This window comes from Phyllostomus discolor, chromosome 8, assembly GCF_004126475.2.
Source record: "Phyllostomus discolor isolate MPI-MPIP mPhyDis1 chromosome 8, mPhyDis1.pri.v3, whole genome shotgun sequence".
Taxonomy (NCBI): Eukaryota; Metazoa; Chordata; class Mammalia; order Chiroptera; family Phyllostomidae; genus Phyllostomus; species Phyllostomus discolor.
In genome coordinates, this window is record NC_040910.2 from 47,820,659 (window position 1) to 47,847,053 (window position 26,395).

Consider the following 26,395-nt stretch of genomic DNA (forward strand, 5'->3'; position numbering starts at 1 on the left):
CTTTCAACTGCACCAAAGCAGCGACAAGGAGTGGGTTCGCCGAGAAATGAACCCACCAGATTCCCACCGGGTGCTTCACTTACTGAACAGCAAGAGACCTCTGTGGAGGTGTTAGAACCCGATGCCCAACGGCCCCACTCACCTGAGCAGGAGTCAGCCAGAAACCAGACCTCAGCAGGTAGACACTCTTATCGACCACGGCGACACACACGCAGCTGCCTGCACGTCCATGCCTCCCTGGGGTGGGTCTCGTTCGCTGAATACGTCAGTGACACCTGGACCCGAGCACAGCAGAGAAATCAGCAACTTGGCTAAACCCTCCCAAACCACCCACCCACCTCCCTCTCCACCTGCCAAGGAGAGTCAGTCCTCGCTAGCTCAGCCGAGACCTGACCTTGCCACCCAGGTGAGGACAAGAGTGGGAGGCAGAGTGACAGGAACTAGGTTGGTGCAACTGGGGCATTCCGTGCAGAGGGCGGGAGGGGAGGGCTGGGAGACAGACACTGGCCGAGGGCGCTTTGCAGCCAGTTCCTAAGGGTGCAGGGAGAGAGCGGGCGGGGCTGGCCTGCTGCTGGGGTCATAGGCAGCGTCCCTTAGGTTGGAGCCCACTGGGGACAGAGAACAGCTGATGCCCTTCCCTGCATGTGAAGAATGTACTCCCTGTCTCAGAGACTTTTGGAGAAGCTCTGGCTAAGATGCCGCTTATGTTCTAATTATTCAGGAATAATTAGAACAAGTAGGGCAGCCCTCACAAGTCCCGCTTGTGGCACCACAATGTGGCAGCTGTGCACACCACCCACCGCAGTACTGACACCCTGGGGCTCCAAGCCCTGGGTGGTGATTGCATGTCCCCTCTGTCCCCCTGGTTGGGATCCCGATGTCCTACCTGATTTTCAAAAAAGGGCTCTACAGTGAACTGGAGGCTGTGGGCAACCCCTTCTCCATTCTCCCTGACATAGAAGACCAGCAGGCGGCTGAGGGGGAACCATGCTGGGGTTCACGGCCAGCGGGAGAGAGGCCGAGCACACAGCGAGCTCGGCTGCTGGGGCTGGAGGGGGCTCCAAGAAAAGTCGAAGGTGGGGGAGGTGTGAGAGCCTGGTGGGACCACCTAGGCCGCAGGCTGCACAGTGTAGGGAGGTGCTGGCACAGGGCCGCGTCCAGCCCTGTCGTCTCGCCCAGAGGGAAGGGAAGCTCAGAGGCCTGGACGTGAGCAACACTGACAGAGCAGACTTGCAGCTGGGCAGGCATTTGATGGTGGGGTGACGGGGCATCAGCCATGTGATTCCCATTAGCAGCTCTGTTCTTCAATGCAGATGGTGGAAGTTCCTCAGCTATACATGAAATGTTCCCCTTTCACTGAATTGACAGCCCCAAGCCCCTTCCTCACACATGTTCTGACCGTGTACATGGCACTTTAGCTTCTGCTCCAGCTGGGCCCCTAAAATCAAGGGCACATGAGCTGCGTCTCCAAGCGTGGGACAGTGGTGGCTGAGGTTCTGGCACAAAGAGAGAAGGGAGGTCCCAAAGTGGGGTGAGAGGGGGACACTGTGAGAATAGACCACCATGACCCTGTGGGTGACCCATGGAAGGAGAGACGGCACAGGGGTGTGGGGGTGGGTAGAGTCAAGGTCAGGGGGTGTGGCCAGCTTTCTCCAGAGACGACACCAGGCTCTGCTGGCTTTGCCCGCCACAGCTACAATTGGGACCCTACGGTAGCAGTTCTGTGGTGGCCCTCAGGCAGGAGCTGGGGAGGGAGGTGGCACCGAGCCCGCAACCTCAGATGGCCCCTTTTGGATGCTGGCCCCAAACTTACCATCCCCACATAGGACAGGCCCGGCTTGAGCTGCTTCCTGGTGACCCTGGAGTACTGGACATCCACCAGCTGCTTCTGGACAGGGATGGAATCGTCAAAGGCCACCTGCTGGCCCCCATCCATGGTGGTCACCGTGGCCTAGATGCTGACTGTGCCCCGGAAGTGCTCAGGGATGTCAGCTGGGATCATGTCCCTCACACAGATGTTAAAGTCCTGGGAGCCGTGAGTCTGCAGGCAGGAGACAAAAGCTGTGCTCACTGGGGGTCGGAGTGGCTTTGAGGGAGGATGTGCAGACACACGTCTCCAGTCTGGAACTCTGCAGCCAGTGGGAGATCAGGGGGACACTTGGTGACACGCCCAGCCCATGCTGTGGGTCACTGTGCAGGGACAGGTCCTTGCTAGATGTGAATGGTGTCTCTGTCCACTCTGTTGGGTAAAAGGTGACACAACCCACCTCCAGCCAGATGGCAGGGCGGACAGAGATTTGAACCTGCTCAGCCCTACTCTGGTGCTCCTGGGGCATAGAACTCACCCCCCATTCAGCCCCTGTCTTAGCGTCCAGCCAATTCACATCCAGAAACATCTGTGGAGTTAATTACTCAGTAAATGGGAGAACTAAGAGAGGGGCCACCACCAGCCGGCAGCCTCCAGGGAGAGCAGAAGAGACAGGGAAGAGGGAGAAGCTCTGGAGTGGGGAGGAGCCAGTGCTGACAGGTTCGGTGGTGAGGACCCCCAAAGGCACGACCTCCAGGACGTGTGCGCAGGTACACTGTGGCACACCACAGCGTAAAAAAAAAACAAAACCCCAAACCAGACCCTAACACTTGACACACACAGGACTGTGAGATCTTGCAGCGGCTTTAGGAAACAGTCTGGAATTTCTCAAATGGCTGAACACAGAGTCAGCATGGAGAGACTGGAGGGACAAATGGACCGTGGCCGGGTCACGCAGAAAACAAGGACAGCGGCCCACAGGCAGCAGTCACCAGCCCCAGCAGCCAGCGTGTCACTGACAGGGCCGACCTGCAGGGACTCAGACCACCATCTCCAGCCACCGAACAACACCTGTAGCACTGGCCCCCACAGCCAGGACTTGATCGCTGACAGTCTCTGATTTTTGCCCCTGCTTCCAACTTGGGACCAACTGGAGAAAGCCACATGTGCGTCCCTAACCCACTGTATTGGATACCCACTTCCAGCTCGCTGTCCCAGCTTCTCCAGGTCACCTGCCTCCTGTGGGCACACCTGAAGCCGCCGTCCCCATTTTTCAGCGTACAGCGTTCCCACAGCTCCACCTGCCATTGAGTCTCTGTTGAATGCAGCTGATGGCTGCCTCCCTTGCTACAGCAAACTCTGAATAGATAGTCTTTGTTCGTCCTTATTTAGGTGGTTTTCGTTTCATTCCACACCACTCAAACCAGGAATGCAACACCCAGAGAAACGAAAACGCCCGGCCACACAGAAACTCGTAAACGAACGTGCAGAGCAGCTCCAGTCACAGGCAGGGACAAAAGGGGAAGCAGCCTAAAGTCCATCACCAGGTGAAGGATGAATGCAGCACGGTCCTGTCTACACCATGGAGTGTTATGGTTCGTCCATACCGCGGAGTGTTACTTGGCCGACAGAAAGGAAGGAAGGAAGTGCCGATCACACTGCAACATGGATGAGCCTCCAAAAAGATGATGCAGAGTGAGAGAAGCTGGATTCAAAAAGCCACACGGTCTATACTCACATTTGCATAAAACGTCCAGCCAGGCAAATCCGGAGACACGGGAAGTGGAGTGGCGGTTGCCAGGGGCAGCGGTGGAAGTGCGGGTTAACTGCAAACGGATGGGAGGGACGTGGGAGGGTGGGCGGAATACTTGGAAACCGGGTCAGGTGAGGAGTGCACAGACAGCTCCGAGACGGGACTAAAACCGCTGAATTGTACTCTTTCTGGGTATGTGAGTTGCAGGGTACGTGACTCCTATCGCAATAAAACTATTTTAAAAAACTCTACATGCAATATCCTGACAGGAAACATGCAAAGCATCCACAGCGGCCAGGCCTGCCTGTGGGAACACAAGTCACTGTTACTTTCCTCCTTTTAAAACTTTTCTAAGATCTTCAGGTTTTTATCATCCCACAAGAATTTTATTATCAGGACAATCCCCAGTGTTCTGTTTTATTTTATTTTTTATCCACACCTGAGGACACACTCATTGAAATTTAAGGAGAGGAGAAGGAAGGCAGAGGCGGAGGGAGGAAACGTGAATGTGTGAGAGACACCGACCAGTCGCCTCTCGGAGGCACCCCGGCAGGACTGCACACGCCCTGACCGGGAATCAAACCGTGGCCTTTCGGTTTATGGGACAACGTTCCAACCCACCGAGCCATACGGGCCAGGGCTGCACTGGTTTAGAAATTACAATAAAATGGAGGACACAAGCACTGAAGCCAAGCGCAGTCCTGTGGGAAGGCGCCCACGGGGCGAACAGCATGAGGCTGCGGCTCCTCACCTTGTGGTTCTGAGGACGGGCGCCCCACCTCCTGGCTGCCGTAGGCCAGGCCACTCACAGTCGTGTTGATGGTTAAGGTCCCAGGGATGGGTTCCCAAAGGTAAACCTGGAGCACATGGACAGGGGTACTTACTGTCACAGGGAGAAGTGTGGTCACTGGTCCAGCAACTGGACGAGGGCAGAGTGGCCCAAGGCCACCTAGTGACTGTTATGGGGAAGTACCCAGGGATGGCTGCCAGGACCGTGTCCCTTACTCAGGAACGCTTCCCATCCTCTGCTCCACCCCCCAGCCTCTCCTGCAGCCCTGAGCCGGACAGACTACGTCAGGGCCCTGCAGTCCTCTGTGCCACCTGGAGTGGGACAGGAAAAGCAATGGTGAGTGGAACTCCGGAACTCCAGGCCGGGAGGGTGAGTCAGCCACCGGGGCACAAGGGGGCCGGTCCTAGTGCCCAGTGCAGCTTTGAAGCAGGGACTTGACTCCTCCAAGCTTCCGTTCCCCACCCACAGAACGGGAATGAAGCTGCCACGTCAGAGGTGTTGGTGACATTTGAACGCACGTGCGTCGTGTCTGATGCGGTGGGGGCACCTGCTTACTGGGGCCCGGGGCAAAGTGGGAGATTGTAGTGAATAAAAAAAACTATGCCTGGCACTTCAAACATATTTTGCAGACTAGAAGACATGTGCGGATCCAACACATCCTTGCATTTTCTCTCTCTCTCTCTCACACACACACACACACACACACACACTCACACGCGAGTGGCTGCAGGAGACACAGGCTGGAGAGCAGCAGCAGCCAGGCCACAGCCTCCAGCAGGAAGCAGAGCTGGACGGGAACAGAAGGACTGTCTCGGAAGCCCCAGAAAAGCACAGCGTGTCTTGCCAACCTGTGGTCGACCCTGCCCTTCGGCCTTGGTCCAAGGCCTGGTGGTTAAGGAGGTAACCCTCTCTACAAATCCTCTCGGGTCAGCCGGCCGCTGTGGGTGCTGCCTGCGGGGACCGGATATGCCTGGGGGAGGGTGACGCCCAGGGGAGGGGTCCAGTTTGAGGAAGGGTGTCCCCCTCAGGGGAGGGGCACATCCTAGAAGGTAGGAACTTGCCTGCGGGAGAGTGGACAGCAGCAGGGTAGGAGGATGCCTGTGAGGGGAGGGCCATGTTTGTGGAGGGAGGGGCACGCCTGTGGGGGTCGGGGGCACCCCCTTCTTCCCTGGCCTGCACGGTGCCAATCTCGCAGGCATCCACGTCCCGGATGTAGGGGATGGGCCAATCAGGAGCTCTAACTTGGGCAGCACTGAAGGGAGAGAGCAGAGAGGAGGGAGGCAGGTAGCTCCAGCCTCAGAGAGGAGGGAGGCAGGTAGCTCCAGCCCTGGGCTGGCCTCAGAAGGGTACCGGAGGGACCCAAGTAATGCCAGCCCACCCTGCACGCCCCCAGCTTCAGAATCCACGCCACCCCTTGTGGAGCGCTGGCAGAAACCTGGGGATTGGCCAGCCACATCTAGTTCTTGTCTTTGGGGGACCAGCGCCCCATTTCTCTCAGTGGCCTATGTGCCTTGAGTGCAGTGGATTCCAGCCCATCCCAGGGGTACACCTGCGGCTCCTGGACCAGAGAGGGGCAGCCCAAGCATACCTGCAACTGAAAAGAACCTCTCTTTGCTGCAGGACTCCGCCCTGCAAGGGTCCAGCTTTCTGGTTGTCCTGTGCAGCTCACAACTTGGGGACGGCTATCAATGCCCGGGAGCAGCCCAGTCCTGAACGAGCCGATAAATGCCTTTCCTTTCACTTACTGAATTCTCACTGGGCTTCTGCTACTTGCAACTCACAGCCCTGATCTCTATGGCTTTTCCCCCCAGGGTCTTCCTCCCAAAGAAAGAAAGAAGCCCATGACCACACAAGGGAGATTTAGCACAGAAGCAGAGGGAGTGGCTCTGGCAGGTTCGCTCCCTGGCCCTTGTCACTTGAGCACTTTCCTTAATGGCTCTCTCAGCCTCAGTTTCCCCATCTGTAAAACGGAGACACCTCACAGAGTCAAGATAAGGATGAAAGAACAAAAGGAAATGACGGACTTAAAAGGGGAGGGACTCCTGACACCTGCTACAACTTGCATGCACCTTGAGGACATCACACTGCGTGAGCTAGCCGGTCTCAACAGGACGGACAGCGTGTGGTCCCACTCGCAGGAGGTCCCTGGCGGGTCAGGGCCACAGAGGCAGGAAGCAGATGGAGGGAACCAGGGGTGGGGAGGGGGGTGAGGAGTCAGTGCTCAGTGGGGACAGAGGTTCAGTTTGGGAAGGTGAGAAAGTTCTAGAGATGGATGCTGGTGACATTTGCACAACACTGTGAATGAATGTGTTTAACACCACTGAACTGCCCACTGAAAGATGATTAAGGTAGTAATTAATTTTATGCTACTTACATTTTGCCTCTGTGTTTAGGCAAGACATGACAAAACCCTGGCCACACTGAGCCCTCAGTGTGCGGGGCTCCCGCACCCTCCCCATCACCCCCACCACCCCTGGGCCGACAGCTTCTCCTGGATCTGAAACCCTGCGGTTCTCGATTCCCCAACTCACCACACTTCTGAGCTTCAAAGGACTTGCTGTGCATGTGGCCTTGCATCTCGACAAAAAGAGCCATTCTCCCAGCACCGGCTGTCAGACAGGGGGAAGATCATGTTGACGGCACCTGCATCAAGAGAGACCCCGTCACTCCAGGGCAAGAGTGTGTGTGGAGGGCTGGCGGGGCCCTGTGTCCCATGGCGGGAGGGCAAGGAGCAGGCACTCTGGGGACCCTGTGTCTCGTCCTACCCCAAACAGCCCCTCAGGAGAGCCAGAGCCCACACTGAGGCTGGGGGTCTGGGCAAAGCAACCGCCCTTACAGGCTGGGGGGCAGGGACAGGCTGCATCTTGGGATCCTGGGAGAGCCCCGCAGCCAAGGTGAACTGGGTGCGCCGAGTGGGCCAGGGAGACAGGCCACCCAGCTCATCCATCCTACCCCACTCCTGAGCCGCTCCTTTGCTTGTGGAGATCACACATACCCTGCCCCTACTAGCAGCCTCAGAATCAGGAAGAGTGGACATGTGGAGGGGTCAAGGCCAGCCTAGGGGACTCAGAGGCATGACACCGTGCAAACCACCATGGCCCATGTGCCTGCTAGAGACCCGCACCCCACATCTGGCTCACAGAGGCACAGGGAGTCCAGGAGCCCCCTGAGCAGGACTCGGGGTCTCTCACATGGATGCATTTCCAGGCTGAGGTTGCATAGCTTTCCTCGGTCTCCCCAAATTCCACCTTTCACTTCCCCTCCCTGCGGGCTCCACTGCCCTCCAGGTCAAAGCTAAAAGGAAGCTCTCAGCTCCACAGTCCATACTATCACAGAGAAAGAAAAAATGCCATCCTCTCGGCCAAAGCCAAGGCTTTGACTCAGAGCTGGGAAGGGGGACGATGAGGTGGAAGACCTTCATTGGGAGGAAGGTTGGGGGTGCCGACAAATGAGACCCCAGTTAGAGGCAGTGCCGCAGCCAGATCCCGGGCACAGAGAGGCACAGGCGGAGAGTCCCCGGACAGAACTTATTCTGTTTTCCTGAAGGGTTATCACATCTGCCACCCTAAGGTGCAGCCCCCAAACCACAGAAGGAAGAAGGGAGAGGGTGGGAAGAGATTGCCACAGCAGACCGGCTCCACGCGTCTCCACTCCACCATCCTTGAGCCCCGGGGGTCCTGCAGGGGAGGGCACAGCGAGCTCAGGTGGCTTGCATGGCCAGTGTGTGGGAGCCTCTGAGCCTCTGAGCCTCTGGCCAGAGCAGGACAGGCATGCAGGGCCCCACACCAGCCACTCACATGGGAGCAAATGAGCTCAGGATACGGAAGGGGCCTGTCTGAGGACAAAGGGGTGTAAGGGGCCAGCTGGGCCTACCTCGCCATTTAGGGATCTGTGTGCAACCTACAAAGAGACAGAGACACGTGCGTGGCCTGCCCCACAGTGGGCCCAGGGACCAGGATGAACAAAGCCCCATCCTCTCAAGGCACTGGGCAGGTGGGGGCCATGGGGGAGCCGTGGGAAAGACAGACCCCCTCTAACCGGGCTGAGCCAAAGCCGAGGAGCGCAGGCCACTCACCGGGATGTAGGCTTCCAGCTGCAAGAAAGACAGTCAGAGGCAGCGAGCAACACCCCCAAACCCCCCAGCCCTCCTTGCATGCCGAGTGTTTGCCCACGCACAGCCTGGCTCCCGGGGGGACAGGCCCTGTGGCTGTCTCGGGGGAGTGGTGCCTCCACACCCCACCAAATTCACGGGTTGACATCCCAGCCCCCAGCACTTCAGAGCGTGACTGTGTTTGGAGATGGCTCTTTAAAGAGGCGACCAGCCCAAAATGAGGCCATTAGAACAGGTCCAACCAAATAGGGCCGTGCCCTCGTAAGAAGGGGCGGTGCGGGTACAGATGTGCACAGAGCGGCCATCTTCCACCCGTGTGCTGCGGGCATTTCTACAACACGCAATCTTTAGTCAGGAGCTCTGGCCTCTTTTCCCTTAGGTGTCAAATTAAAAAAATGACAACAGCTAACATGATAGCCATCTGGTGTGAAATGAATCAAAATTATACCTATTTTTTGCCAGATTGACAAAAATACATAACATACCATTTGGTGTGCTGCGGAATCTCAGTGATTAGTTTGTGTGTGCCTTGCGAGGGGAAGGTTGAAAACCGCTGGCACAGAGGGACGACGATGTGAAGACCCGGGGGAGAGAGCCAGCCACACGCCACAGAGAGGGGCCCGGAACAGATCCCTCAGGAGGAACCCTGCCAACACCTTGACCTGGGACTTCCAGCATCCAGAACGGGGAGAGCATAAACTTCTGTTGATTAAACACCCACTTTCCAGCACTTTGTTACTGGCATGACTCATCCTAGCAAGGCTCATCATGAGCCATCCTAGCAAACTCATGCCTATACTCGCCATTAGCAATGGAGGCGGTGCGGCCAAGCGCTATCTCAGGGCCTCTGCACTCCCTGCTCCCCATCGTGATCCTGCCCTCCTTTCCAGACTTTCTTTCACCCCTAACCAGGGATGGCTCCTCCAGGCAGCCCTCCCAGACTGCCACCAACAAATTTTCTCAGGCAGCCCCTGCCAGTTTCCTTGAAGACCCAGACATGTGCTTTCATGTCTGAACCTCCAAGCACCTGCCTTGAGCCTGGCGGCAAGCCAGTGCCCACAAATGTCAAACTGAGGAGTTGATGCCACTCTGACCGAGATGCAGAGCTCCCTGGTGGAGGTTAGGGCTTGCACAGCTGTGTCCCTGCAGCCGCACACATCCAGCACTCTTCCCAGTGTGCATCAAGCCCTTCCCAGCACTAACTGCTCACTGGGCAGGAGTTGACATCAAGAGACCCAGCCCCAGCCCCTCTCCGGGGAAAGCTGTGGGCACATGACCCTCGGACACTGAGGTGTAGGAACTTGGCAGTGTCCACTCAGAAGCACAAAACATGCACATTCAGGCCTTCAATGCTCAGGCACGGAGCTGAAGTTACAAGGCAACTCCCAAACATGGGCCAGTGCATTAAAATACTCAAGGAGAAGGTACTTGGGGTGATGGAAGTTAAGGAAACGCCGTGTGTACCCACAGAACCATTCTCCTAGTCTGGCCACCACGCACTCAGAACTTCACAGCAGCACTTTCCAGAAGACAAGCCCCATGGGGGTGGGTCCGCATCTGCTCTGCTGGGTGATGAGCCCCCAGCACTCGACACTGTAGGACACCGGCACGCAGTGCGTGCCTTACACACTCCCTCAGGCCTCCCTCAACCGAAGTCACCCACAGAGCACGTGCACATCTCCACTGTGCACACGCGCAATGTATTTAAATCTCCTTCTTCGAAATCAGTGCTTTTCGAGAAGCTCCTCCTTGCAGCAGAACGCCAACTAAGAAATGCAAAGGAAATGATGGAGCGGGGAAAATCGGCACTTTGCAATCATCGTGGCAAGTTTTGTTTCACGTAATCTTGGAATCATCTGTGGATGCTAGAAGGAGCAGGCGAGCGTCTGACGGGTGACAGGGTGTATCCCCCACAGATTACTTACTGACTCCAAAAGGCAAATACAGGCTTTCAGTGAGAGCACCAGGGCAGATTCTACAGACAACTGGCTGCCCTTAACATCTCCAGAAACAAGACAAGCCAAGGTCAGGGGCCTCCAGGGAAGACCAGTGTCGCTCCCACTGATCCCGCCCTAGGACTCGCATCCTGAGCCTGGCCACAGAGGACTGGGCCAGCCCACTGGGTGGGGGGCGGGGTTCTGAGAAACAACAGCTGGGAGTCCCCACAGAATGTCAACATCATGAAAGACACAGAAAGGCTGAGGAACTGACGCAGGTTAAAGGACACCAAGAGACGTGATGATGAAGCACAACACATGGTGAAGGATGAGACGCTGGACCAGCAAAGACACATGCTGTGAAGGGTGTTACAGGGACAACATGGACTTCATATTAAATACCACGATTGTATCAATGTCAAAGGTTCTAAATGTGATGATTGTACTTTGTATAAGAGAATGTTCAGAGGTAAGAACTGCAAATTATTCTGAAATGACTTATCATTAAAATAACTTTGTAAGTATATGTTTGTATATGTGTATACACACAGAGAGAGAGGAGAAGCACATAAATGCAGCAAAATGTTGGTGATTGGTGAATCCAGGTCTGTGGCTCTCAAAGTGTGTTCCACAGAGCAGCCGCAGCACCAGCTGAGGACCTGTTAGAAACACAGACCCTTGGGCACCTCCGTAGAAACTGCTGAATCGCTCCCTCAGGAAGGCTCAGCTATCTGAGCAGGCCCCGTGACGCACACTCAACTTTGAAAACCACCACCCCCAGATCCAGGCTTGGTCAGCTACAGCCCTCAGGCCAGATCGAGCCCTCGGCCCGTTTCTGTAAATACAGTTTTATCGGCACCCAGCCACGCCCATCCATTCACGCGTGTCTGTGGCTGTCTGTGCAAAACAGCAGATCTGAGCAGCGGTGACGGAACCTTCTGGCCCACAGACCAAATGTGTTTTCTACTCAGCCCTTTGCAGAAAGTTTGCCAGTCCCTGGGCTGAATGAAGAGCGAATGGGATTCCTCTGTGCCAGCCTTCCAACCTATCTGTGTGCTTGATGTTATTTCCAAATAAAAGGTTAAAAGAACATCAATGCCTTCTTTCTGTGAATATATTTATTTCGAAGGGGAAATGATAGGTTTGATGGACAGTGATATTTTCTTTCTAATAAATGTTAAATAAATGCAGGGCTACTAGGATTTCAAATGATGATCCATAGCTATTTCAACCCTCCCTGGGCCTGCATGGAGCAGCGCCGCCACTCCCGGCGCACCCACTGGCAGCGCACCCACTGGCTACTGGCACACAGACCAGCCCCTGGGCCTCCCAGGGGAGGTGGAGCCCCAGGAAGGAACCGAAACTAGAGGTGGAAATTGTAAGAGGAGAGGGAAGAAAGCCCAGTTGCTGATGATGCCCCTGGACAGGGTGTCTCAGGTGGGGGGTGTTCCAGGCACACGGTGTAGAAGCACATCTCACCTTCTCACTGATGGGCCTCAGGTCTGGGGTGACAGTGAGGATGTTTATGAACACTGGAAGAAAGGACAGAGGCAGGAAACAGCTCCAGGCCACGGCCAGCACTGCCCCTGCCCCTGCCCCCAGCCCCCAGCCTGCACCGGCCACCCACCTCGGTGCCAGGGCCTGGACACGGGCTTGTCGGTCTGGATGAACACGGAGGCTCCCTGGCCATCTACGGTCGCTGAAGTCTGGTTGTGGAAGAGGAGGCCCTCCTCTGCCCGTTGGCTTCGGCCCCACACCTCCAGGAGGGCCTGGCCCCTGAGACCCGTGGGCACCTGCAGGCAGAACTCGGAGCATGGGAAACGGGGTGCTGCCCTGCTAGGGGCCCCAGTGTTGGGAAAGCAGGATGGAGGTCTAGGGTGAGGGTGCTCCCCTGGGGTGGCAGCAGCCCCAAGGGAACACTTGTCAGTTTCTGGAGACAATTTTGGGTATCACAGCTGGGGGCGGGGCATCTAATGGCTGGAGGCCAGGGATGCTCAACAGACAGACCAGAGACTCCCAAAAGGGTCTTGGATCCTTAGCACTTAGAACAGCTCAGGATGAGCATTTCCCACCTTGGAATAGGGGCAAGGAGGGTTCTGCCCCCACCCCGGGGACCAGGAGGTGTCTGGGGACATGTCTGCTTTCATCTGGTGATGGGGGTGCTACTGGCCTCTAGTGAGTTAAGGTCTGATGGCTGCCCCACGCAGAAGTGTACAGGCCCCCACTGGTCTCCCGTACAAGTCCACAGCATCCGTTCTGGGAGGACAGCCTTCTGTGTGCCACGCTGGGGACGGCACCAACCTTATGCCTTCTCTGGGAAAGCCCTGCGTTCTGATCCATGAGAAAGCAGATCTGCTCAGAATGCCAGTTAGGGCCACTGTGGGGTGTTTGCTGCGGTTTCCCAACCGCTGGCATCAGGGCTGGTCTGTTCTCTGGGGTGGGGTGTCCTGGGCTCTGTGGGGTGTTGAGCGGCATCCCAGGTCTCTGCCCACTAGATGCCAGTAGCACCCCCCCCACCACTGCTGCTGTGACACCCATAAATGTCACCAGACATTGCTGAATGTCACAGAGGACAAGGGGTAAACACCCCTCTCTGGTGGGAAATGCTGCCTCAGGAAGAGGGTCCTATCACAGACCGCCGTGCCCCAGAACTACGGGCACAGCCGCCAGGAGAGGGCCCCCCTCTGGCTTGGGGCTGATCACTGGGAGAGGGCTCGCTGTGGTTAAGACCGCGTCTCAGGCTGCTCTGGTGGTGGTGGGCTATCAGAACTCAACTGACGTCAGTGTCACTGAAGAATGCGTCTCAGTTTAGCCCATTCACTCTGGGACTCCGCTGAGCACCTGGTAAAAGTTACAGACGAGCTAACTCAGTAAATGCCTACAATTTCAGTGCTTACAAACCCCTAGAAATCCAAGAACTCTAGTTAGAAACCCACATCAGGGGATTACCTACAGTGTAGTTTGGAACATATTTTTTAAATAACAATATTCGATGCCGACCAGGCTGCGGGAGACGAGTCTCTAACTCGAGGCGGGGGTGCCAGGAGCGGGCACTGCCGCGCTGTCTAAAACAGGGCAGGACCGAGCACGAGGCCAGGTGCCGGCCTGGTGAGCTTGGCCCAAGGCAGGCGTCCAGAATGCTGGTAGAACCGCACACGAAAAGATGCTCGCAACTCTTGAGTGACATTGTCAAAACCCCGAAAACAATTTTTAAAAATCTAAGTGTGTACAAGGTAAGAGCTAAGGAAATCAGTACACTTAACCCTCGAACAACACGGGTTTGAAGTGCAGGTTTTTTCCAATAAATACTGTCGGCCATCCATGTCTGTGGATTTCGAATTTGTCCATTCTACAACTGCTGGGTGAAAATAGAATTTTTTTGTTTGTGCTTTTTTTTTTTACTCCTCACTCGAGGATATGTCTATTGATTTTAGAGAGAGAAAGGAAGGGGGAGAGAGAAACATTGATGGGAGGGAGCAATATCGACCGGTTGCCTCCTGTACACGCCCCCATTGGAAAATGAACCCACAACCTAGGTATGTGCCCTGACTGGGGATCGAACCCACAGCCTTTTGGTGTACAGGACGAGGCTCCAATCAACTGAACCACACTGGCAGGGCTGAAAACAGCATTTCTGATCTCCAGTTGGGAATCCACGGATACAGAAGGCCAACTATGTGCATTCTTCTACACCATTTTATATAAGGATTGAGCATCCAAGGATTTTGGTGTCTGCAAGGGAGTCCTGGAACCAATCCTGTCTGAATACCAGGGGCTGACCGCAGTTAGGTTTGGGGGGTCAGAAGTTACATGCAGATCTTTGACTGCAGAGGGGGTTGGCGCCGGTAACCCCCTTGTTGTTCAAGGATCAACTGTATATAAAAGTGGTGCAATTGGATGTTGTTTACAACAGGATGCAAACCACAATTACAGAGACTCAGAAACGTGGAAGTACATTTATACACTGTGTTCAGAGAAGAGAAAAAACCAGGACACACCACGGTGCATACCCTTTAACTGCAACTATGAAAGAAAATGTCTTCACATAGACTAGACTTTGCAGGAAACATGAAAAAGTGGAAAATATAGGCAAGGGGGTTATAGGCGACTTTTCTCCTTTTCTACCTTTTTCCCTGATCATCCATTTTTCACCTTATTGTTAATGACTTTTCTTGAAACACATGCAACATCTCTTGTTCCATTTCAGTTCTTTATTTCCAAGGTAGGGTTTATGATTTTAAAAACTCAAAACTTACCTTGAGTTTGATTGCCCCTTTATATAAAAAAGGAAAATAAAATGCAAATGGTTAAGTCAAAAGCTGTGTTTTCCTGCCCCAACCCCCACCCCAGGCTGAAGCCTTTACAAACAGGGGCTCTCTCAACACAGATAGATTTTCTGTGGACAAACACCCTGGGTCGTGCTGGTCGGGCCGGGCTGGGATTGGCAGAAGTGAGAGGTTTCCTCCAAACGGGCGAGAGCTAGAAGCCAGAGGGGATGGACAAAGCCCCCACTCCTTGCTAGCTGAACCCTGATTTCCTGTGGGAACCACCTGCCCAGCTCCCTGTTCATGTCATTTGGTGGGGCTCTGTGCAAATCCACTTGGGACTTCGCCCTGATCACAGGGATTGGTTCGGGACTGAGCGTGTGACCCAACATGGGTGGATCCGCATAGGCCTTCTCCGGAGCCACAAGGATCGGGTCAGAGTTGAGCATGTGACCCAAGATGGGCCACTCAGAGGGAATCCTGGGACTTTGCCCAGGGGTCCTGGGAACTCCACCACCCCTTCTTCCAGGCTTTGAGGAGACACAGGCCCATCCAGAAGTGGGGCCAGGAAATGGCCAGTAATGTCTGGGGACTTTTCTAGTTACAAGAGCCCCTAATGCCCTCTGTGACTGAAACCAGCCTGAGCTGGGTTTGGGGCTGTCGGCACTCCTCCTGTCCACCCAAGCCCTTCTCCTAGTTCCCACTCCAGGCCAGCCTCCCCATGGTCCCCCAGAGGACAGGTGCTGGCACAGTGGAGCCCCGATGTCATCACTGTGTCTCCTGCGCCTGCGTGGTGCTCATGCTCCACATGAGGAAGGAGTTACCTGCTCCGCCAGATGGGAGCCCTTCTCTCACCGCCTTTGTCCAGGAGGCCAGTGCTGTTGTCATCGGCAGGTTACCAACCAGAATGTGGGGAAGGCTGGCTGCAGGCCTAAGCTCCACTCAGCGGGGAGCCCAGGTCTAACACCATGCACGGGGGTGGAGGCTCGAAACTCATGGGAAGATCTGATGTGGCCCCCATCCCATCTCTAGCCCAAGCTGACACGGGAGGGGGCCCGACTGCTTCTATTTCTGTACCCAGATAACCTGGGCGGCCGAGGAAAAAGTTCTCCAATTTCCCATTCTGGGCAGGTGGCTGCCGCTCCTGGGCCTTACTCTCTTCATCTGTGGAACAGGGAGAACTCAGCCTGGCCTCCGTGTCCTGCCAGGGTGCTGGGAGGTGGAATGGAAGGAAGCAAAGCAGCACCCACCCTGCCCGAGCCCTGGAGGCCAGCCAGTTGCTCCACTGTGCAAAGGAGAGGGAAGCCCCCATCAGCCAGCCCAGGGACCTACGCAGGATCGCTCCCTGGCTGCATGCCACTGCCTCGCCCTGGGCCGCCAGCTGAGCCTGGACTGTGACTTCCCTTGGGGAGTTAAAGGTGGTCACGCTGACGACTTCCTCCACTCCTGAGCGGAAGACAGAGAGCACAGTGATCAAATAGCCCTTGCGGGACAGGAGAACAGCAGTGAAGGCCAGGGGCTGTCTGACCCACCCTTGGCCTCACTGCCATGCTGGCAGGGTCCAGGTGCACCCTAGACTGCCTCCACCTATGCCTGACACACCCTGAAAGCGTGGTCACTGTTCGCATCTGTGTCCCCACGGACCTGCGAGCTCCTGAACACCGTGGACTGGCTTACCACCTCTGAAGCCTCAACTGGGTAAAAATCTGGCCTCTCTGAATCTACCCAGCACAGCACCGTCCCCTCAAGTTCTGCATCCTGGCCTCTGGCCTTGTCTCTGCCGTAGGACCTTTGCCACACACAGTCAGGAAAACATTCTTCCCTGGGGGCTGATGGGCAGGACTAGACTCCTTCTCAGACACTCTGTGAGAAGCACGAGCATCTCCCAGAGTCACAGATTAAGTCCTGGAGAAGCCAAGTCACATGCCTGAGTCGGTGAGATCAGGTTTGAACCCAAGCAGCTCGACTCTGGAGCCCAGTGGGAAGAAGCAGGGAACATCCCGCAGTGTTCATTTTAAAACCAAAACCCTGAACACAAACTAAATGACCTAAAACAGGAAAACCTCTGTGAACTATGGAATCAAGACAACAGTCTCTTTCTGACAATTCTCAGCTTGACTGTGAAGACACTTCTGGAAAAAAGGTGTCATTATCCTGCTTTCCAGACGGGAAAGCCGCCCTCGCAGAAAGAGAAGGAACGTGCACCAGGTCGCACAGCCGGGCAGCACAGGGCACCGGGCACCCACAGGGCCCTGGCCCACCGGAGCCCTGCCTCCTCGTGTTCTGCAGCTTCCCACAGGAAACCGCACAGGCTCATCCGTAACCACGGGACCTGCTCACAGGGCAACAGAGTGTCCAGTGCCGCACAACTGCCCAGAGCATCGGCCACAAAGGCAGCAAGGGCCCAGCCGTGCAGAACGACAGGCTCAAAATCTTCTCTGCCCAAGGTCCACACGCACAGGTGAATTTGGACACTAACCACAAGTCCAACGCTGAGATAAATTCCATGTGCATTGGAGATCTAAATGTAAAACTATAAAAGCATTAGAAGAAAACATAGGAGAAAGTCTTTGTGAACTTGTGTTAGGCAAAGATTCCATGAATAAAATACTAAAAGCACAACCAACATTGAAATCTCTGATAAGCTGGGCTTCGTTAAAGCTTCGTGAAAAGTTGGACCTTTCAGAAGACACAGCGGGCTCCTGCTGGGTGCTCTCTGGCCGCAGCACTGGCCCTGGGAGCCGGTGGCGCTCTGTCTGGCTAGAACGACGACCCAAATTCATGCCCCCTGGTTCGCACGTGTACGTGGACTGACGGAGCTTGCAAGGATCTCGGGGACTTAACATCCACTGTATGACTCCAGCGCTAATGAGAGGGCAAAGACCCTAATTTCATAGGTGCACGGGCCAGATCCAGTAATGACTGGAGGGAGCAGTGACCCTGGGGCCCATCTTCGGTCCTCCTCCGGCACCATCAAGTGCCTGCAAACTGGGTTCCACCCTGGCACTGGGGCTGACACTGTCTCCTCATCCTTTGGACAGGAACAGGCGGTGTTTGGTAAAGTGCAGACGGTGTCGGTCTCACAGCAGCGTGCAAGTCCATGCTGCTGTCTGGGGCCAGGGGTTGCTCACGAAAAAACCCACACGGGGCACAATCCGAGGCTTTTCCTAAAATGAGATCCTCAGGCTGGTGGACCGAGGCTCTCGGGCCAGCTAATCTGGACCCCAAGTCAGTCATCGTGTCTCCCAGCATGGGGGTTCTGTTTCACTCAACAGAGGTAAGATCCCTGGGCTAATTCAGCTGAACACTGTTTAAAAACCTTCAACAAAAGGACTCTGAACTTGGTCCTTATAAGGCAGGGTCTCTCATTTAGGGCTGTGTCATGCTGTGTGCTGGGGGCTGAGCTGTACGGGCAGAATGTTTAGCAGCGCCCCTGGCCCCCACCCAGCAGATTCCAGCAGCATTGCCTCCCCCGGACGTGACAACCCCAAAACGCCTCTGGACAATGCCGGATGACCCTAAGGGGACAAAAATCACCCCCTGGTGGAGAACCAGTATTCTTAGAGGTGTCCCACCAGGACACAAGTTTGCTGGGTCCCAACCTCACAAGGCCCAGGAAGGGAAATCCCACCACTTCATGCACAGTGTGCCGTCTTGCTTTTCAAATCCTCACCCCACAGGGGAGGTGCAGCTGGGGGCACTGACCGCCCAGTGACCCGTTTTCTGGGAGCTCCTGAACAAGGGCTGCTGGAACAAACCGCTTCATAAAGGCTGAGCTTGGGCAGCTGGAGGCAGCCCCCCTGAGCCCACAGCCTTGCAGGGCTCACCCCCACTTGGTAGGTCTGGAAAACTCCCCTCTGAAGCCAGTTCACAGGCAATTCCCCTAGGCAGCTAGTTAACTCACCTCCCTACTGTGTCAACCCACCAGGAGCTCTGTAAGCAAACTTCAAGAAAAATGTGGAAGCCAAACCAACACTTCCTCCCCGCACCATGCCCTTCCTAAGGAAACAAACTCTCTCTCCCATTTCTTGGCCAAAACTCGCACCTCTTACCTTCATGCTTCCGACAACTTAAAATCGCCACCCCAGGCGACAGTCCCCATCGCCCAAGGGAGCAGGTGTGGTGGGTGGGCTCCCATGCCTTCTGAGCTCTGGGGAGTCCCTGTATCTCCACGGAGCTACTTCTGAAGCCCCAGAGCACCCCCTTTCCCAGTCTGTCCCGTAAGTGTTGGGGGACGAGAATGTAGGTCCTGCCCTGCGCAGAGGCTGTGTGGCCTTGGACAGGTCGCTGCCCCTCTCTGAGCCAGTCTCTGAGATCCCCACCGGGAGAAGGCGGCCAGCCTCTTCTGTCGCCCAGGGCTACTCACGGGGCCGGGGACAGCGCAGTGTGCACGCTGTGCCTCGGGGACAGCAGCAGCGGGAGCCGGAGCAGCAGCCCAAACAGGGAGCCCCATGTTTTCTGGCTCTGCGGAGCCGTGGCACCCATGGAGAGGGCCTGGCCGGGGTCGGGCAGGGGTGGGGTCCTTGTGCCTCTGTCCCCGCTGCACCAGCAGGGGCCCTTTGTTTGCAGCCCCCGCAACCTGTGGCTGGCGCCCCGCGCCCCACTTCGCACCTGGCCAGGCTAGGGCAGTGGGACCAGCCCTCTCCCCAGACCGCCCCAGCTGGGATGCCCCCCTCGCACCAGCGTGCCCCGCCCTGAACTCATCCCCTCCACCGACTCTCCCCACTCCCTCCTGGGATCGCCATCAGCCCAGATGCACCCCCAGACCCAGCCCATCCCTCTCCCTTCATCAGCCCAACTTGTCACTTCTGCTCTGTCACCCTGGCCCAATATCCTACCCACACCCTTCCCCTCTCTGCACTGTCCTCCCATCCGCCCTGGCTCCCCAGCTGCCCACCAAGGATCCTCCGAGGACCTGTCCCGCCCCTGCACAGAGGTGCTACATCTCTGCGCCCTCTTCACCCCCACCGCAGGTCCCGCTGTGTCCAACACTCCCCCCCCCCACCCCCGCCCGGACCTGGAGATCTGTGCAACTCGCGGCCTGAGGAGCGGAGCCTGTTGAAGAAGCCTGGGTCGGGGGGCCAACCTTCTGCACCCACAGCTGCCTCCGGGCCCCTGACTGCACGTCTTCACTTCTGCCGTCTCCCCACCCCATGCTGTCTGCGAATCCATGGGCCAGGCCCCTCCCTCTCTGAGCCTCCTTTTCCCCTCTCCTGAGGGCAGGGCATCTCCTCAGGGCCCTCCAGTATCTCCAGCTCAAAGATGGTCCCTCTGTTGTAGGTCCCTCTGATAGGGACACCTCCTTTCTATGTCATGTTCAAGTCCTCTTTCACTCCCTCTAGTATGGCAGCCCCCCCTCAACACACACACACACACACACACACACACGGCCTGAGGACTCTAGTGTTTGTTGGGACCAAGTCCAAACTCAGGGCTGCCTTGATGGCCCAGCCTCACCCTAGTTCCTCCCGCACCCTGCGCTGGGCCCACGGCCTGCTTTTGCGCACACTCTGCCCTCCACCTTCCTCCTGTGCCTGCCTGAGCCCCTCGCCTTCCGGAAGCTTCCCTGGAACCCTCTCTGCTGCCAGGCACGGTGGACTCTCCAGGCAGCCTCCTCTACCAGCCCTCCCCGCAGACTTTGGACCAAGCCTGGGCAGGCCATGGGGACTTCAGGACACACAGGACCCACCACAGCGGATGGCAGAAGGGGGAGTGCAGGGACCAGAGAAGATAAGGAGGCAGCAAGGGCAGTGGCAGCCTACCAGCACGGTCCACACAGTCACCAAGCAGGATCTGCTAGGAAAAACCCTCGTGGTTCACAACTGCCCTGCCCCTCCTGGTCCCTTCAGGGACCCCAAAGCCAGAAGAGAATCAGGGCGAGCCTGTGTGCAGGAGCAGCTGTGGGGTGTGATGCCTGCTGCCCAGGGGGGCACAGCGACCATGTTGCTTGGGAAGTGGCCAGAAGTACTAATGCAGCTAAAACTTCATGTGGCATCTGACCCCAGCAAAAGGGAAGGGATGAGACCAAGGAGACGCAGCCAAGCAGCTGCACCATTAAGGGCAGTGAATAACCAGAAGCAACCTGCACGACTGTTCACGGGACAAGGCACAGACAGATGAAGGAGGTGCCATGTGTGATCCCCACAAAGCAGGGAGTGGGGTGCAGGGGGATGGGAGGGGAGTGGACAGAAACTGGGAGAGGAGCGCAGGGAGGTGATTTCAACAAGACCCCAGGGCTTTCACCTCCCACTGCCTAGGGAGCATGGCCAGGTGATGCAGGCAAGGGTGGCTGAGAGGGGGGCTTCCTGTACCCTGTGTCCCCTAGGCCCCTGCATGTGAGGCCCAGGGCTGCTGGCTCGATGAAAGAGCAGAGGCCTCTGCACACAGCCAGTGTGGGCCCACGCCCAGGACCTAGGGCTCAGGGTGGGCTCTGAGGGAGTCTCCTACTCTGGCCTCACCTGATCTCAGCAAAGAGCACGGCAAGAGGGCCTTTGGTGTCACCCAGACCCAAAGGGTCCAAGAAGCCAACCTCAACATCCTCTTCAGGACTCAAGGTGTCCAGAAAAGAGCAACAACCAGCAGGAAAAGTTCCCCAGGAGAAAAGCACAAAAGCTGCTGGGAGTCTCCTAGGAGCCTTCCAGGGAGCCTTTACAGGTGGAGAAACATCCAGACCAAGACTGCCCTCACTCTCCCTGATGCACGTGGAGAGGCACAAGCGTTCTCCGCCCACAACCGGGACTGTGAAGTCTTGCTGTGTATGTGCACACGTGTGTCTGTGTGTGTACATGCCATCCGCATGTTCCTGGTCTGGCTAGGGGCGTGGGAGGGAGAGCACAGGATGAATTCCCTGTGCCCTGTAATAAACCACCGTAAACTGAGTAGCCGAAACAAGAGAACTTTAGACAAGTCACAGGATAGGACAGAATATTTGCAAATCTTATATCTGGTTTAATATCCAGGTTACATAAAGAGTGCCCACAAATGAACAACAACAAAAGGCATATAACCCAACTCAACAACAGGCAAAGGCTCTGAACAGACGTTTCTCCAAAGAAGACACAAAAATGGCCAACATCACTGTTCAGTAGGGGAATGCAAATTGAAACCACCGTGAGATGCCACTCGACACCCACACAGTGGGATTATTATTATTATTTTATCCTCACCTGAGGACATGCTCATTGATTTGAGAGAGAGGGGGAGGGAGAGAAGGAGAGAGGGAAAGACATCGTTGAGAGAAACAAACATTGATTGGTTGCCCTGGCTGGTGTGGCTCAGTGGATTGAGTGTCAGCCTGCAAACCAAAGGGTCACTGGTTAAATTCCCATTCAGGGCACAAGCCTGGGTTGTGGGCCACGTCCCCAGTAGTGGGTGCATGAGAGGCAACCACACATTGATGTTTCCCTCTCTTTTTCCTTTCCTTCCCCCCTCTCTAAAAATAAATAAATAAATAAATAAATAAATAAATAAAGTCTTAGCCCTGGCTGGCATAGCTCAGTGGATTGAGCTCGGGCTGTGAACCAAAAGCATCGCAGGTTCAATTTCCAGTCAGGGCACATGCCTGGGTTGTAGGCCACAGCCCCCAGCAACCCCACATTGATGTTTCTCTCTCTCGCTCTTTCTCCCTCCCTTCTCTCTCTAAAAATAAATAAATAAAATCTTTAAAAATAAATAAATAAATAAAATAAAGTCTTAAAAAGAAAACCCATCAATTCGTTGCCTGTACACACCCCAACCAGGGACCCTCCTGGTTGAACATTGTGAGTGGCTGCAACCCAGCCACTGCAACCCAGACCTGCAACCCAGGCATGTGCCCTGACTAGGAATCGAACCTCCAACACTTTGATTTACTGGGTGATGCTCCAACCAACTAAGCCACACTGGCCAAAGCCACAATGGTATTATTTTTTTTAAAAAATAGACAAAAATAAGTGTTGGCGCAGATGAGGAGAAACTGGGACTCGTGTGCACGGCTCACAGGGGTGTAGAATGGTGTAGCCGCTGTGGAAACAGCCGGCAGTTCCTCAGAAAGCGGAACACGGGGTCGCTACATGCCCAGCTATCCCACTTCGGGTACGGCCCCAAAAGACAGAGACTGTAGATAAGCATTGGGCGAAGTAGCAACGTTTTCAGCAGAGAAAAAGCATGAATTAGGTGTAGGGTTGCCAGAATTAGTAATAATTTAAGCATAAGTATGACCCATTAAATACCAGGGAGGCCACACACTAATTGGCTCTGTTCCCATATGGATCTTCCAGGTCCAGGGGCTTTGTCATTGTGAAGCCCCACACCAGGGGGCTCCCTCACCTGGGTGGCTATGCCTTTAAATGAGTCCCTGTAATGTGTGGTCTGTACTCGCCCACATTACCTGGAGGGCCATGCACCCATCCACCCCCTCGGGGCTGTCTACACCTGCCCATTTCACCTGGGGGCTGTCTGCACCTGCCAGCCTCACTTGGGGGCCGTCTGCATGGGCAGAATGAGTGCATGTGTGTCTGCCCTAGGTAGAGGGTGGAGGTGCCATGTGCAGCCTTTCTGACCAGCACCAGAGCCCCAGACGGGCTGGGAGTCAGACACCTCCAGGTCAGTCCCTTAGGCTGCCGCCTGGGCCCCACCATTCATTCACTAGAGGCTCCCAAGAGATGAGAACAGGGACCGGCCTCTGACAGCACTTGGGCCAGTGCTGAGGTTTGACTGATGAGAAAATGGAGGCCCAGACCGTCCAGCCCCAAATGGAAACCCGGGCCACTCTTGCCTCCTGGGCAAACAGGCTGGAAATAAAAAGTACCACAGTGAACGCCCTGGCCCACCTCGGCTCTACCAGCCGATTTGTCCTAGGGAGGACGCCAGCTCGGTGCCAGGACTGTTCTGGACCTGCCCTGGGCCAGAAGGACTGAAGAGGCACCGGGCCGCCAGCAGCTCCAAACACACTGAGGTCCTGCGAGGGGCTCCCATTCTCTGCTCCCCACGGAGGACTCACCTGGCGCTGCGGGGAAAGGGTCTGCAGGGGGCAGAGCCTGGAACAGCTGCCTGGCCAACTGCACGTCCAGCTGAGGTGAGGTGGACAGCCCCCAAGCGAGGCAGACAGGTACAGACAGCCCCCAGATGAGGTGGGCAGGTGTAGGCAGTCCCTGGTAAGGTGAGCAGCTACAGACAACCTTTGAGTGAGGTGAGCAGGTATAGATAGCCCCCAGATGAAGTGGGCAGGTGTAGACAGAACTCCAGGTAGGGTGGACAAACGTGGGCAGCCCCCAGGTAAGGTGAGTGCCTCTTCCCTTTCTTTCCTTCTCTCATCCCGTGTCTGTGGACACCACCCACTGGTGAACCATGTGCTCCAAGATGGACCAGGCTGCCACGCCCTCAGCCACTCACAATGTTCAAGAAAATCCGTTCTCATAGGTGAGTTCTGAAACCTCTGACAGTAGGACTCATATCACAGGGCACCAGGGGGACCGGAACCCAACGTAAAGCCAGCCCTGGGCCCAGGACATGGTCGATAGTCCATATAGAGCACCTCTTCCCATAGTGCAGGTGGGAGCTTACCAGGTGTGATGCTGGGACCAGGTAGCCCAGAAGAGGGAGGGGCCAGTTCCCAAAGACTGCTTTGCAGGAGGAGACATTTCATTGCTCCTTTGTGCAAACCTTCCTAGGCCTCCTCGCCCTCCTGGCCCCCCAGGCCAGACCGCCCCCACCCCCGCCATCTCCCTGACCCTGGGCCCCCCACCGCCCTGTGAGTCAGCCAGGCTCACTCTACCCCAGCCCTTCCCTTGTCGCTTGGGCAGCTCCAATGGGCTTCAGCTCTGGGGGGCAGACCTCAGGCCTTGCCCCCTTCTTCCTCTACCACGGCGCTCTTTTTTTTTAAGTTTTATTGAGATAAAATTTGCTTCCCATAAAGTTCACCCACTTAAAATGTACAAGTCGACAGTTTTTAGCATATTTACCGGAGTTTTGCAACCATCACCATACCCTATTTCTAGAACACTTCCATCATCCCCAAAGGAGACCCGTCCCCATAAGCAGTCACCTCCCGCCCCGCCCCAACCAGCAGTGACCCACTCTCCGCCTCTGCCGAGCTGCCTGCTCTGGATGTTTCAGACAGATGGAGTTGTGCCTCACGAGGGCTTTGGGGACTGGCTCCTCTCCCTCAGCACGATGTCGTCGAGGTTCCTTCAGAGGTGCTCTTGCAGCTTATCAAACCCGGTGGAGAAAACCAACCGTGTTTCTGCACAGGACAGGGAAGGGCCTCAAAGTCCCTGGTGTGAAAAATACTAACAACAACGACAGCATGGACAATAATAATGGTCGGCCTTTCCAGAGTGAACAGCATGCACTGGGTTTGAATTGTGTTATTTTTTTTTCCCTCACAAACAGCCTGAGCAAGGACAACTGTTATCCCCGGCCCTCAGGACACTCAGTAGGTACCCAGTGGCAGAGCTGTGACCTTAGGCCTCCCCCACCCTGCCTCACCCTCAAGCCCCAGCAACAAGCTTCCTTTCTGCCCCCAGAATACAGAGACAAAAGCCTTTATAAGCTGCCCTTCTAAATGCCTGTGACCCAGTCTCGGGGGCAGAGGCACACTGGGGAGAAGTTATTTGGGGTGCGCCTCTCCTGACCTCTGCCTCTGCCCTCTGACTGGCTTAGCCCAGTCAGCCTGGAAGGCTGTCCCAGTAGCCTCTGCACAGCCCGTTCCTTCCTGGTGCGGGGAGGGCTGGCAGCTCCCTGCACTGTGGGGGGTGGTGGGGTTTGCCAGAAAGGGCAGCCTTGGGTCTGGGCACCAGGGAAAGAATCTGGCCCCAACCTAAATGTTCTCACCTCCCCCAAAGGAAAACCAGCACTGTTTTTCAGTCTGATGTGCTAATCTTTAACACTTTTTAAAGCCCCCTACTGGTGCTAGCGCACAAACTAAACTTTGCATTTCATGTTGCTTTAAGTCATCTGCCAACTGTTCATTACCCCAGAATAGTATAGCTGAGCTCCCAGCTTAAATCTACAATCCTTCTATTTAGATCAAATTTCTAAGAAAAAATCTCTTCCTTACCATTAACAAGCCACAAGCTATCTACTTTATAATATTGAGATTAATTTACTGTTATAAAAATGTTTGTCAGTCCTGGCCAGTGTGGCTCCGTTGGTTGGAGCTTCGTCCGCAAACCGAAAGGTCGTGTGGTGGGCTCCTGGTTAGCACACAAGCCTGAGTTGGAGGTTCGGTCCCCTGTTGGTCTGGGGCTGGGAGCAGCACGTGTGAGGCAAACAACCAATGATGAGGTTTCTCTCTCTCTCTGTCCCTCCCTTGCCTCTCTCTAAAATCAATAAGCATGTACTCAGGTGAGGATAAAAAAAAATGTCAGTAAAAAATTAAGTGCTGTTAAAATTGGGGGAGGAAATGTTGGCTTCGGTAGTGAGCTGAAGTGTGTCCCCACCAGATTTATGTCCAAGCCTTCATGCCTGCCCTAGACCCTGTGAACATGACCTTGGTCGGATATGGGGTCTTCAGTCCCCAGGGCTCATGACTTACCTGGACATCTCACCATCAAACAGGGAGACATGAGATCAGAAGACATTGGGGGGGGGGGGTGAAAACTTACAGGGCAGAGGTCAGGATGAAGCCCAGGACGCACCCCAGATAACTTCTCCCCAGTTTGCCTCTGCCCCCGAGACTGGGTCACAGGTATTTAGAAGGCAGCTTATAAAGGCTTTGGTCTCTGTATTCAACGGACACTTTATCATTTCAC

General features: G+C 55.6%; 1 protein-coding gene across 1 annotated transcript in view; it reads right to left on the minus strand.

Annotated features, from left to right (window-relative positions):
* The window catches only part of CPAMD8 (C3 and PZP like alpha-2-macroglobulin domain containing 8), a gene marked incomplete at its 3' end in the record, with an annotated part of 44,116 nt that extends 17,930 nt beyond the window's left edge, over positions 1-26,186 (minus strand). The window contains 22 exon segments of the mRNA XM_036034491.1: positions 131-233; positions 235-275; positions 887-982; positions 984-1,058; positions 1,814-2,066; positions 4,335-4,417; positions 5,506-5,567; positions 5,570-5,602; positions 6,882-6,941; positions 6,944-6,961; positions 6,964-6,993; positions 7,973-8,027; positions 8,426-8,443; positions 11,878-11,930; positions 12,026-12,234; positions 12,471-12,494; positions 14,409-14,415; positions 15,996-16,146; positions 17,291-17,423; positions 19,030-19,174; positions 19,177-19,274; positions 26,179-26,186. Coding sequence (XP_035890384.1) covers positions 131-233; positions 235-275; positions 887-982; positions 984-1,058; positions 1,814-2,066; positions 4,335-4,417; positions 5,506-5,567; positions 5,570-5,602; positions 6,882-6,941; positions 6,944-6,961; positions 6,964-6,993; positions 7,973-8,027; positions 8,426-8,443; positions 11,878-11,930; positions 12,026-12,234; positions 12,471-12,494; positions 14,409-14,415; positions 15,996-16,146; positions 17,291-17,423; positions 19,030-19,174; positions 19,177-19,274; positions 26,179-26,186 — 1,755 coding nt within the window.
* Between the last annotated feature and the right edge of the window lie 209 nt (positions 26,187-26,395).